This window comes from Scyliorhinus torazame, chromosome 5 (assembly GCF_047496885.1).
Source record: "Scyliorhinus torazame isolate Kashiwa2021f chromosome 5, sScyTor2.1, whole genome shotgun sequence".
Taxonomy (NCBI): Eukaryota; Metazoa; Chordata; class Chondrichthyes; order Carcharhiniformes; family Scyliorhinidae; genus Scyliorhinus; species Scyliorhinus torazame.
The window spans coordinates 249,212,603-249,224,623 of NC_092711.1; the positions used below are offsets into that span (position 1 = coordinate 249,212,603).

Below are 12,021 nucleotides of genomic sequence, written 5' to 3' on the forward strand. Positions count from 1 at the left end.
TTTAGTACTGACCCACACAGGAAACCTGTACCAGGCAGAACAGCTCACAGGGGTCTCCTGGACCATAGGAGATCCCAGAGTGGTCAGGAATGGGGCAGGGTGCCCCCATAGCCCCCACTAAAGTGACCAGGTGGCACTGCAAAGCTGACAAGCACACTGCCAATGTGGCAGTGTCAGGTGCCAGGGTGGCACTGCCAAGGGTCAGGGCCTGGGGGAGCCATGCCCATGAAAGGAGGGTGGGGGTGCAGGGTGGGTATGAAGGGGCCTCTGGAATGTTGGGTGGGGGTGAAGGTTGGTGTCCTGGAAGAGGTGGGGCCCAAGAGGAGGCATGGGAAAGCCTGAAAATGGGGGCCTTCACAATCCCATAGCTGAGTGACATCACTTGGTGGGTAATGCTGATGTGTGTATGGGGGTGGGGGGGGGTCAGGGGGAAGGGGTGACATTGTGCATGGGTGGACTAGCGGTACGCACTCTAAGAGATTGGGCACTCTTTCAAAATAGTGGCCCGATCTCCAAGGAACTGATCTGACCAGTGATGTGCATATGTGCAAACTCCACACAGTCACCCAAGGCCAGAATTGAACCCGGGTCCCTGGCACTGTGATGCAGCAGTGCTGGCCACTGTGCCACACATGTTGGGTGAGCCATGGCAGGATCTGCTGCACAACAATGATGACAGCCGTTACCAAATTGCAGATGAATACAGAGTGGAGCTGGTCCGATTCCTAGGGTGCAGTGCAGCACGAGGAGTCTTTTGTTTTTGTTGACAGTAAATTGAATATGATGAGTGAGTTAAATGGGAGGGGCCTCAGCACAGCTGAAAACCTGGATATTTGAGCAATTTGGAAACAACTGTTGGTGTATTGAGTTGTTCATTGAAAACAGGGATTGTTCCTGCCAAACTGTGATGTCTGGTCACCCTAAGTTGTGATTTGCACTGAACACCAATCATCAGCGAACATCTATATTTTCGATCCTATATTGTAGGAAATATCATTTGATGAAGCAGCTGAAGATGGTTGGGTCTCGGAGACTAGTCTGAGGACCTCCTGCAGAGATTTCCTGGGGCTAAAATAATTGCCAAGAATCCATAATAATCTTTAGTGCTTGTTGTAACTCCAAGCAGTGGAGATTTACCCTGCATCCCCCACCTTCCCGCACATTTGCAATTGAATAAAATTTTGCCAGGCCGACTTGAGACTGCACTTGATCAAAAGCCGTCTTGATGTTAAGGACAGTCACTATCACCTTACCTCTTGAATTCCACTTTTTCCATATTTGACCACGGCTGTAGTGAGGTCTGAGGACGAATGGTCCTGGCGGAATTCAAACAGCAACAGTGAGCAGGTTATTCCTTAGTGTCACTTGACAGCACTGTCAATGACTCCTTCCATCACTTTGCGAATGAATGAGAGTAGATGGGGTGGTATGGGCAGATTTGGTGTGTCCTGTTTTGTTAGTTATATCTGGGCCCTTTCCACGTTGTCAGGTGGATGCCTGCTTGTAGCTTTCCTGGAAAAGCTTGGCTAGATGTCCGGCGAGTTCCAGAGCACTATTACCGCTGGCAGTACTACTACCAGGATTTTGTCAGGGCCCATAACTTTACTGCACCCAGTGCCTTCAGCTGCTTCTTGATATCACATGAAGTGAATCACATTGGCCAGAGCATCTATGATGTCCCTCAGGAGGAGGCCCAAATGGATCATCCACTCAGCACTTCTAGCTGGAGATGGGTACAAATACTTCAGCCCCTGGCAGAATGGGCATGTTTGTGGAGCCTCCTCTACCAGTTAATTGTTTCACTATCCACCATTCATGACTAATGTAAGACTGAAAAACATTGATCTGAGCCATTGGTTCTGGGATTGTTTAGCTTTACCTGTCCCATTGATTGGCACACATATTTGTCTTGTCATAAAGCCATAGAGTTCTACAGCACAGAAGGAGGGCCTTCAGCCCATTGTGTCTGCACCGATTATCAAGCGCCTATCTATTCTAATCCCATTTTCCAGCACTTGGTCCATAGTTGTATGATGTGGCGTTTCAAGTGCTCATCTAAATGCTTCTTAAATCTTGTGAGGGTTCCCACCTCTACCACCCTTTTAGGCAGTGAGTTCCAAATTCCCACGGCTCTCACAGTTAATATGTTTTTGCTCAAATCCCCTCTAAATCCTGAAGTCTGTGCCCTTGATTATTGACTCCTGTACTAAGAGGAAAGGTTTCTTCCTATCCACCCTATCTATAGCCCTCATAATTTTGTCCACCTCAATCAGCAGCCTCCCCCTCCTCAGCCTTCTATGTTGTAAGAAAAACAACCCCGTCTAACCAACCTCTCTTCATAGCTGAAACGCTCCAGCCCAAACAACATCCTGGTGAATCTTCTCTGCACCCTTTCTAGTGCGATCACATCCTTGTGTTGTAGCTTCATCAGCTTGGCATCGCATTTTTAGGTATGCCCATCCTAGCATGCTCTCCTGCACTCTTCATTGAACTATGGTTGATCCCCTGGCTTAATGGTAATGGCAGAGTGAGGCCATGAGGTTACAGATTGTGGTGAGATACAATTCTGCTGTAGCTAATGGGCCACAGTTCCTCATGGATGCTCGACTTTGAGCTGCGGATCTGTTTGGAATCTATCTGATGTAGATTGGTAGTGGTTCTGCAAGGTCTGATGAACGATGTCCTCAATGTGATGAAAATGGAACTTCATCCACAAAGACTGTGCAGTGCTCACTCCTTCCAAAACTGTCATTGACAGATGCATCTGTGACAGGTGGATCTGTGAGGGCAAGGTTAATTGGTGAGGACAAGGTCAGGTAGGTTTTTTTCTCTTTTGTTGGTTCACAATCTGCCGTAGGCCAGCTCAGGACTCGAGCTAACAAGGACGTTGAATCAGTGGTTTTGCGGTGCAGCAGTTCGAAGTAAATGTGTTGGCCGTATCATTTCTAAATCTACTATTACTTTGATTTCCGATGTATTAATCATTTTAGTCCCCAAACATCAGTAAAACTATACTTTTTAAGTGAAAAATATTAGTGCCAGTAGAGATTTTATTTCAAGTCATGTGGATTTTGAAACATTAGTCTTTAGCATAGCTTGAATTTCCTTATTCAACAGTTTAATTATTTAATTCAAGCCTATTAAAACAGGAATTACGGAAAGGTTTACTTCTGACTGGGGTGTGATGTATGAAGGGACAACTGCTTTCCTTGATTTGTACCAATAACCATGACCTGGGTGTACGGCACAGTTTCAAAGCATTGTGAACTGTGAGGAGGGTAATGATATACTTCAAGAGACTTCCAGTCTGGTGGAATGGACAGACACATGGCAGATGAATTATAATGCAGGGGGAGAGGGAGGGAGGAAAATGTGAAGGGGAGGGGGAGAATGCGGGGAGCAGTCTCTGGGAGGGTGCATTTAAATACAGGGCATGAATCCTGCAGTCAGGAGCTAGTGCTAAGGAATAAAGCATGAGCCCTTGGTGAATTCTCAGGTAATAGGCTTCATCATTTACTGAATGGACAAAGTAAAAGTAGATCAGTGCGAAGTATTGTTTCCCTTAGAGCTAACTCTCGCCCCTTAATAACACCAAAGGCAACATAAAAAAAACACAAGTTCAAAATAAACGCTGTCATGATATACAAACATGCAGCTAATGAACACATAGAATAGGACGCGGCCAATGAGCAGTCAGGATACTCAGGGGTGGTATCTCACTATAAAAGGGATGAGGCACTCAGACCCTGCCTCTTTCCACAGACCAACATCAACAGAGTGAGACAGGGTGTATCCTCAGCATCACACCCCAGCACGTGGCTTAGAGCAAGGCTGGTTCAGTCAGACTGAGTTACTACATTTAGATTAGCAGGGAGTCAAACTCATTGAGAACTGTGCTAATAGTTCAATAAAACACATTGAACTCACTTCAAAGTCTAGAGCATCTTTTACCCAAAACTGCATCAAGTGGCAGCTTGTGTTATTCCAAATTACATAACACAACATGATACCAGGAGTCTGTTCAATCTAGTTAGTTCAACTCAGCAAGATCCATGACGACCAGCGAATGTATACCGGCACAATGGAAAAGATTCCGGCTCCTCACCAGCTCAGGACCTCCGGCAATCTCAGTGGCAACTGGCGGACATTCAAGCAGAAATTTCAGCTTTACGTCGAAGCATCAGACCTCAATGGTACATCTGATGCACAGAAGGTAGCTCTTTTCCTCACCACAGCGGATGATCAAGCCTTGGAAATATTCAACTCCTTTCACTTCGCCGAAGACAAGGACAAGACAAAGTTTCAGACCATCCTGGACAAGTTTGACAGCCACTGTGAGGTGGACACCAACGAAATCTTCGAGCGCTACATATTCAAGCAGCGATTGCAAGGTAAAGACGAATCCTTCAACTCATATTTAACTAACCTTAGACTGCTAGCGCAATCCTGCAACTTTGGTGATATCACTGACTCCATGATCAGAGACCAAATCAGTTTTGGAGTTCACTCTGATCCTCTGAGAGAGCAGTTACTGAAGATCAAGCATATGACCCTGCCAATCGCGATTGAAACATGCACAGTGCATGAGCACGTTAAAAATCGCTATTCCCAGTACAAAACGGCAGAAAATGATAGACTAGCCTCCCACGAGACGGAGAGTGTGCAGGCCATCTCCCAGATGCAACGCCTCAACATTGACGAAAGAGACCATTTCGCGCACTCTTCCCGGGGCCCGATGTATGCGCGATGCGAACAGGATAACGAAGCGGCCGAAACCTACACTGCGCAGGTGCAGACGTCTCAAACCACACTGCGCATGTGCAATGATGCACGGAACTTCAGGACGCCGACGTCATGACGTGTTCGAATTGTGGCACCACCCATTTAAAGAAACACTACCCTGCAAGAGGCAGACGCTGTTTAAACTGCGGGAAGCCAGGCCACTATGCAGCCCTGTGCAGATCTGCACCACCAGTCAGGAGCCAGCACTCCCAATTCTGACGACGGCGCATCCGGAGTGTGCAGCAACGCCTACAGGATTCTGATCCCGGCAGTGCAACCGATCCAGATGATGAATGCCTGGACAACACCTACTGTGTGGGCATTATTATAACGTGTGAATATGCCACACCAGACACATCGCAAGTCCAATCAATCCTAGCTGTGGATTCCGAGAACGAATGGCGAGCAGTGATGAAGGTCAACCACTGCCCCATCCAGTTCAACCTGGACACAGGTGCCTCTGCCAACCTCCTCTCACAGGCAGACTTCAGATGCATTAATAAGCCCCCCACGGTCCTTCCAGCTGCCTGCAAACTCCTGGATTACAACAGGGATGCCATCACGGCATTGGGATCCTGCCATCTGCATTTATCCAACCGACACATACAAGCACGGTTACACTTTGAAATTGTTAAACCAGACAGGGCATCCCTACTAGGTACGCAAGCCTGCAAGCAGCTGAACCTCATTCAAAGGGTTTCCACCACGATATTCTCCCATGTGGATCTTCAGGCCGGCATCGACGACATCCTCGCCCAGTATCCAGATGTGTTCAACGGGATGGGCATGCTGCCGTATCGTTACAAGTTTCTGCTATGACCTGATGCCAAACCAGTGGTCCACGCACCATGATGAGTCCCTGCTCCACTGAGAGAGCACCTGAAGGCACAGCTCAAGGATCTTCAGCAAAAAGGCATCATATCCAAGTCACCGAAATGACTGACTGGGTCAGCTCGATGGTGTGCGTAAAGAAGCCTTCGGGGGACCTGCGCATCTGCATTGATCCCAAGGATCTCAATAAGAATATCGTGCGGGGACACTACCCCATCCCGAAGCGGGAGGAGCTCACGAGTGAGATGGCACATGCGCGCTTCTTCACCAGACAGAGTGGCTGGATGCCTCACAAGGATTTTGGCAAATCCAGCTGAAGAGTCCAGCAGAGGGCTCTGCACCTTCAACACGCCTTTTGGCAGATACTGCTACAATCGCATGCCAATTGGCATCATCTCGGCATCGGAGATATTCCATCGCATCATGGAGCAGATGATGGAAGGCATTGAAGGGGTTTGTGTGTACGTGGCCGACATCATCATATGGTCCACAACCCCTGAAGAACATGTGTCCCGTCTCCAGAAGGTATTCCGCCATGTACATGCCAACGGCCTAAAGTTAAACAGGTCTAAATGTTGTTTTGGCACATCGACGCTCAAATTCCTAGGCGACCAGATCTCACAGCATGGTGTGCGCCAGGACACAGATAAAATCAAGGCCATCGAGGCGATGAAGGTCCCTGAGGACAAAAAGGTGGTGCTGCGCTTCTTGGGTATGGTCAATTTTCTGGGCAAGTTCATTCCAAACATGGCCACACACACCACGGCCCTACGCAACCTGGTGAAAAAGTCAACTGCCTTTGAGTGGAAGACGGTACACCAGACAGAGTGGCTGGAGCTGAAAGCCAAGTTCATCACTGCACCAGTCCTGGCATTCTTCGACCCGGACCGGGAGACAAAGATATCCACAGATGCGGGTCAGGATGGCATCGGTGCGGTGTTGCTTCAACGAGATGACATGTCATCCTGGGCTCCAGTAGCCTAAGCACCAAGGACGATGACGCCCACTGAAACCAGATATGCTCAGATTGAGAAGGAGTGCTTGGGTCTTCTCATCGGCATCCTCAAATTTCATGATTATGTCTACGACCTGCCGACATTCACTGTCGAGACGGATCATAGGCCTCTGGACCACATCATCCTTAAGGACCTGAACGACATGACGCCTCGGTTGCAGAGAATCCTGCTTAAACTTAGGAGGTATGACTTCAACTTGGTTTACACACCTGGCAAGGAACTCATCATCGCTGATACATTGTCCCGCTCCATCACCTCGCCCAGTAAGCCGCTGGAGATCATCCAGCACATTGAATCGCAGGTGCAGCTGTGTGCTATCACTCTCCCGGCGACAGATGAGAAGGTAGTTCTCATCCGTAATGAGACAGCCAAAGACCCCCTCTTGCAGCGCGTCATCCACAACCTCACCAATAGCTGGCAAAAAGGGCAGTGCCCACAATTTTACAATGTGAAGGATGACCTGACGGTGTTTGATGGTATCCTCCTCAAGCTGGACCGGATTGTCATTCTGCTCAGTCTCCAGAGCTTAGTGCTGCACCAGATTCATGAGGGACACCTGGGCGTCGGGAAGTGCAGACGCAAAGCCCGGTTAGCTGTCTATTGGCCCGGCATCAGCCAGGACATCACGAACATGAACTGTGCTACCTGTCAGCCAGTGCAGAGCAAGGAGATGCTCCAACAGCATGACATAGTGACCTCTCCATGGTCCAAGGTTTCCATCGACCACTTGCATGTGAATGGTCGCGACTACGTATTGATCATCGACTATTTCTCAAATTAACCTGAGGTGCTGAAGCTCCCGGACCTCACCTCTCGGGCCGTCATCAAAGCCTGTAAGAAGACGTTCTCAAGGTATGGCATCCCAATCACCGTCATGAGCGACAATGGCCCGTGCTTTAGCAGTCGAGAATGGTCCACGTTTGCCAGGTCATACATACAATTCCCAGCATATCACCTCCAATCCGCACTATCCGCAGTCCAATGGAAAAGTCGAGAAAGGGGTGCACATTGTGAAACAGCTCATCTGCAAGACCGCGGACTCTGCTTCCGACATACACCTTGCACTGCTCGCGTACAGGGAGACTCCATTGTCCACTGGCATGTCGCCGGCTCAACTCCTGATGAACAGGGACCTGCAGACGATGCTTCCAGCCATACACCTGTCCAACCTGGATCACGTCCCGGTGCTGCAGCGATGCAGCAGCTCGGAGACCGTCAAAAGCAGGGCTATGATGCCCATGCCACCGATCTGGTGGTGCTATCCCCGGCAGACACTGACAGGATCAAGAGACCGGATGTTGGGTGGTCTGCCCCGGCTGTCGTTGTTCAACAGGCCGCACCCTGCTCTTATGTTGTACGTATGGCTGATGGGTCCATCGTGCGAAGGAATCGACGGGCACTGCGCAAAGCTGCCTGCCCGCAACTACTTTCTCCTCCATTTCTATATGTTGAATTTCCGCCTCCTGATGCCTCACACCACGAGGCCACCAGTCAGGCTTCCATCCCGCCTGTTAAGGTGCCATCGTCCCCTCCGCCACCTCTCCGGCGGTCGACCAGGATCAGACGCAAGCCTCAGAGACTGGACTTGTGAACGTTTGTTTTGTTTGCTCTGTTCTGTTGTCCTCCGTCAGTCACGTTAGACAGACTCATTCACATGTAAATACATTCACATACGCCAACAAAGCATTAAACAAAGGAGAGATGTCATGATATGCAAACATGCAGCTAATGAACACATAGAATAGGACGCGACCAATGAGCAGTCAGGACACTCAGGGGTGGTATCTCACTATAAAAGGGATGAGGCACTCACACCCCGCCCCTTTCCACAGTCCAACATCTACAGAGTGAGACAGGGTGTATCCTCAGCATCACACCCCAGCACGTGGCTTAGAGCAAGGCTGGTTCAGTCAGACTGAGTTACTTCATTTAGATTAGCAGAGAGTCAAACTCATTGAGAACTGTACTAATAGTTCAATAAAACACATTGAACTCACTTCAAAGTCTGGAGCATCTTTTACTCAAAACTGCATCAAGTGGCAGCTTGTTTATTCCAAATTGCATAACGCAAGCTGCAATTCTGAATACTTTTAGAAAACCGAAAATGCAGCACTGTAGCACAGTGGGTAGCACTGTTGCTTCACAGCTCCAGGGTCCCAGGTTCAATTCCCGGCTTGGGTCATTGGCTTTGTTGAGTCTGCACGTTCTCCCCACGTCTGCGTGGGTTTCCTCCCACAAGTCCTGAAAGACGTGCTTGTTAGGTAATTTGGACATTCTGAATTCTCCCTCTGTGTACCCGAACAGGCGGCTAGGGGCTTTTCACAGTAACTTCATTGCAGTGTTAATGTGAGCCTACTTGTGACAATAAAGATTATTATTAAATACTCAGCGGGTCTGAAAGCATCTGTACAGAGAGAAACATAATGCCATTAAGTCCATGACCTTTGCCAAGCACAGTACTGGAAAATGCTTAGGAGATACAACAGGTAACACCATATCAGTGCTGGGCCAAATTACCCCTTTACAAATGTGCTGAATGAAAACATCTCAGTATTAAACTGACCAAAAGCTGTTCCAGGAATGGACTTGGGTGCCTGAATTGATCTCCAGAACTAAGCTAAGCAAAATACTGCAGATGTTGGAACCTGAATCAAGAACAGAGAATTCTGGAAAATCTCAGAAGGTCTGGCAGCATCTGTAGGGAGTGAGAAGAGAGTTAACATTTCAAGGCCGTTTGACACCATCAGAACTAAAAAGAGGGAGAATTGTGTTAGATATTTAACTGTAGCTGTGAGAGATTGCAACAAGATGTGGCAACCTTAGAACAAGAGTGTGTGGAGGGAAGGTCTGTTTTTGTGGGGGGTGGAGTGGTGGCAGAGGGAGGATGAGGGTTATTGCAATGAGACAATAAATGATTGGGATTTTTTTTTTTTAAGGAGTTTAAAATGGAGGAGAAAGATTATATTCTAAAGTTTCGTTTCTGATCTCCAGAACTACCTGATCTTCACCATATAGTCACTCAGTCACGTAACATTCACTCAGTGATCAGATAAATACGGTATATGGAACTCAAATATTACTTTAAATGCAAAAAGAACCATCGTAATCAAAGAGGTTCCCCACTCACCCATACACAGTGAGTGCAGTTTACCCACCTTCATACGGGACTCAAAAACAAAGTGGTAAATCCTTGTTCTTGTTACAAAGCCTTACCCGAATAGGTTTTTCCTGTTGATCACTCATTGCATTGATGGTGGTGTTAGGAGGGAGAGTGAAACAATTCCATTCAACTGTTATTATTCTTTCTGCCATTGAACAGTTCAGTTTCTTTTTAAATAAAAGAACAAAATGCTTCCAATTTAAGTTGCCTGTGAACTTCCTGAATTTGAAAAGCGGGGAGTGAGGTTCATTTTCTTTGGCCTGCTCAACTGCCCTCGCCCCTGTGAAGCTTCATCAATCAGGACACTCGCAAAAGCATTTTCTGGCCAATCCCAGAGCACATGTAACTTTTGGACCAGAGTTTAAAATTGGTGGGGAAAAGAGTGCGAAAAAATATAAGGACACTAGTTTAAGCATTAGATTAAGCAGCTGCATTCTCCTCCCGTCATCTGAAATTAAGGACACATGCAAATTCTTTTATACGTGTTACTGTAGTCAATTTTGTTTTGGTAGTTAGCATTTCCCTAAATGTTTTAAAAACATAAATTGCATTAAGGTCCCTGTTTGCTGACACTGGTACACTTGATACTTATTTTCAGCGGTCATACAATCTAATTGTTCTAAATTTATTCCCATTTGAACATTGCTCAATTAACACATTGCTGCTACACATAAATGTTGAGACATCAGAACAAGTGCAAAGGGATTTCTCAAAGGATGATACACCATGAAAGAAGACATGGCAGTGTGGATGCAGGAATTGTTTTCAACTCTGATATAATGATTGATTTAATATTAATAAAACTTTGTATTAATAATGGCAATGACTATGTATTTTTGTGTCCATTGTTACAATTTTTATTCATGTGGTTTATCTGTTTTGGGACCCACGCTTTGTAACTTTTCTTTTTCTAGCACTGCTCAATTGCGAATTTAAATTTTGGAAAATGGATGGCACTGGCAATTTTTGCAGATGCTGACTCTTTGGTTTTGTTGTCTGAGCAAATTCAAAATAATGACTCAGTAGCTCACTAATAAAAATAGTTTGAAAAATAATTAACAACTGGGGATTGCTCATCTGTAGTTTAAACGGATGAACTGATTCTAAAAGTCTTCCACTTCAAGTCTTTATTGTGCACTCTTCCAGAATAAAAGAAACAATTCCATCTTCAAATAAAGTTTTGTCAATACTTTTAAGAAAATTACAGAAAACATTCCGTTTATCTGTTACTTTAGGATCAGTGTAAAGTTGACATTTATCGAACCAAATAATGATTTCTATTTGCCTCCACCCTAACCCTCCTCCAACCTCCTCCCCACTTTCCAATATCCCCTCCCACCCACAAGCCCCCAACCTTCCCAACAACAGCATTGCAACGAGTGAAACTGACCTCTTAAAATCTGATTTTTTTTTAAAGCTAATCAGACAGCTTCTAAGCTCTGGCTGCTCAGCAGGGATGAGGAGAATGCGGTTTAAAAAGCAGTGCTCAACCCCACTCCCAGTTCCCAGACCCCAGTGCTCGCAATCATCTGCAGCCTCCTCACCCGGGCCCTGGTGGGAGGTGCCATACTGGCACTCTGGTACAATCCATCAGCACTACGTCACTGCATTGAAGTCACCCACCCAGAGTTTATTATGTACCCTTTCTATCCTCAGTGCTTTGTGCTATCCATTTAAGCTCTCTTTTTGTTAAGTTGTTTGCCCTCAAGATAAGGTCAGAACTGCAGTTGCCACCTGCTTAGTCTTTCAGGATGAGGCATGTTTGCACATTCTCGTGTCTACATGCATCTCACAACCACAACCCAAAGATTTGGAGGGTAGGTGGATTGGCCATGCTAAATTGCCCCTTAATTGGAATTTCTTTTTAAAAATGACAACTAGGGATAGGCAATAAATGCTGGCCTAACAGCAATGCTCACATCCTGTAAATGAATTTTTAAAAATGGAAGCATGGTCCATTCTTCAGAGTTAACATCTTTAAATTGATTAAAACAAAATTAATGTTTGTGCTAAGAAATAAAATAGGTTTATATTTTTTGAAAGAAAGTCTGGAATTGTTGAATTGACTTTACCAATACATCATATCTTGAATGCATGGATTTACAGATTGCGCAACTGAATGAGAAGCTTGACTTTGAAGTCATGGAAAATGGAGAGAATTTTTCTGTGGGAGAGAGGCAGCTATTGTGTGTCGCTCGGGCCCTGCTTCAACACAGCAAGGTAATAATTTCA

General features: G+C 46.4%; 1 protein-coding gene across 1 annotated transcript in view; it reads left to right on the forward strand.

Annotated features, from left to right (window-relative positions):
- LOC140421027 (ATP-binding cassette sub-family C member 5-like) overlaps window positions 1-12,021 on the forward strand; it is a 347,909-nt gene that overhangs the window by 298,909 nt on the left and 36,979 nt on the right. The window contains exon 27 of the mRNA XM_072505322.1: window positions 11,896-12,009. Within this exon, the coding sequence (XP_072361423.1) occupies window positions 11,896-12,009 (114 nt within the window). The remainder of the gene's footprint in view (window positions 1-11,895; window positions 12,010-12,021) is intronic.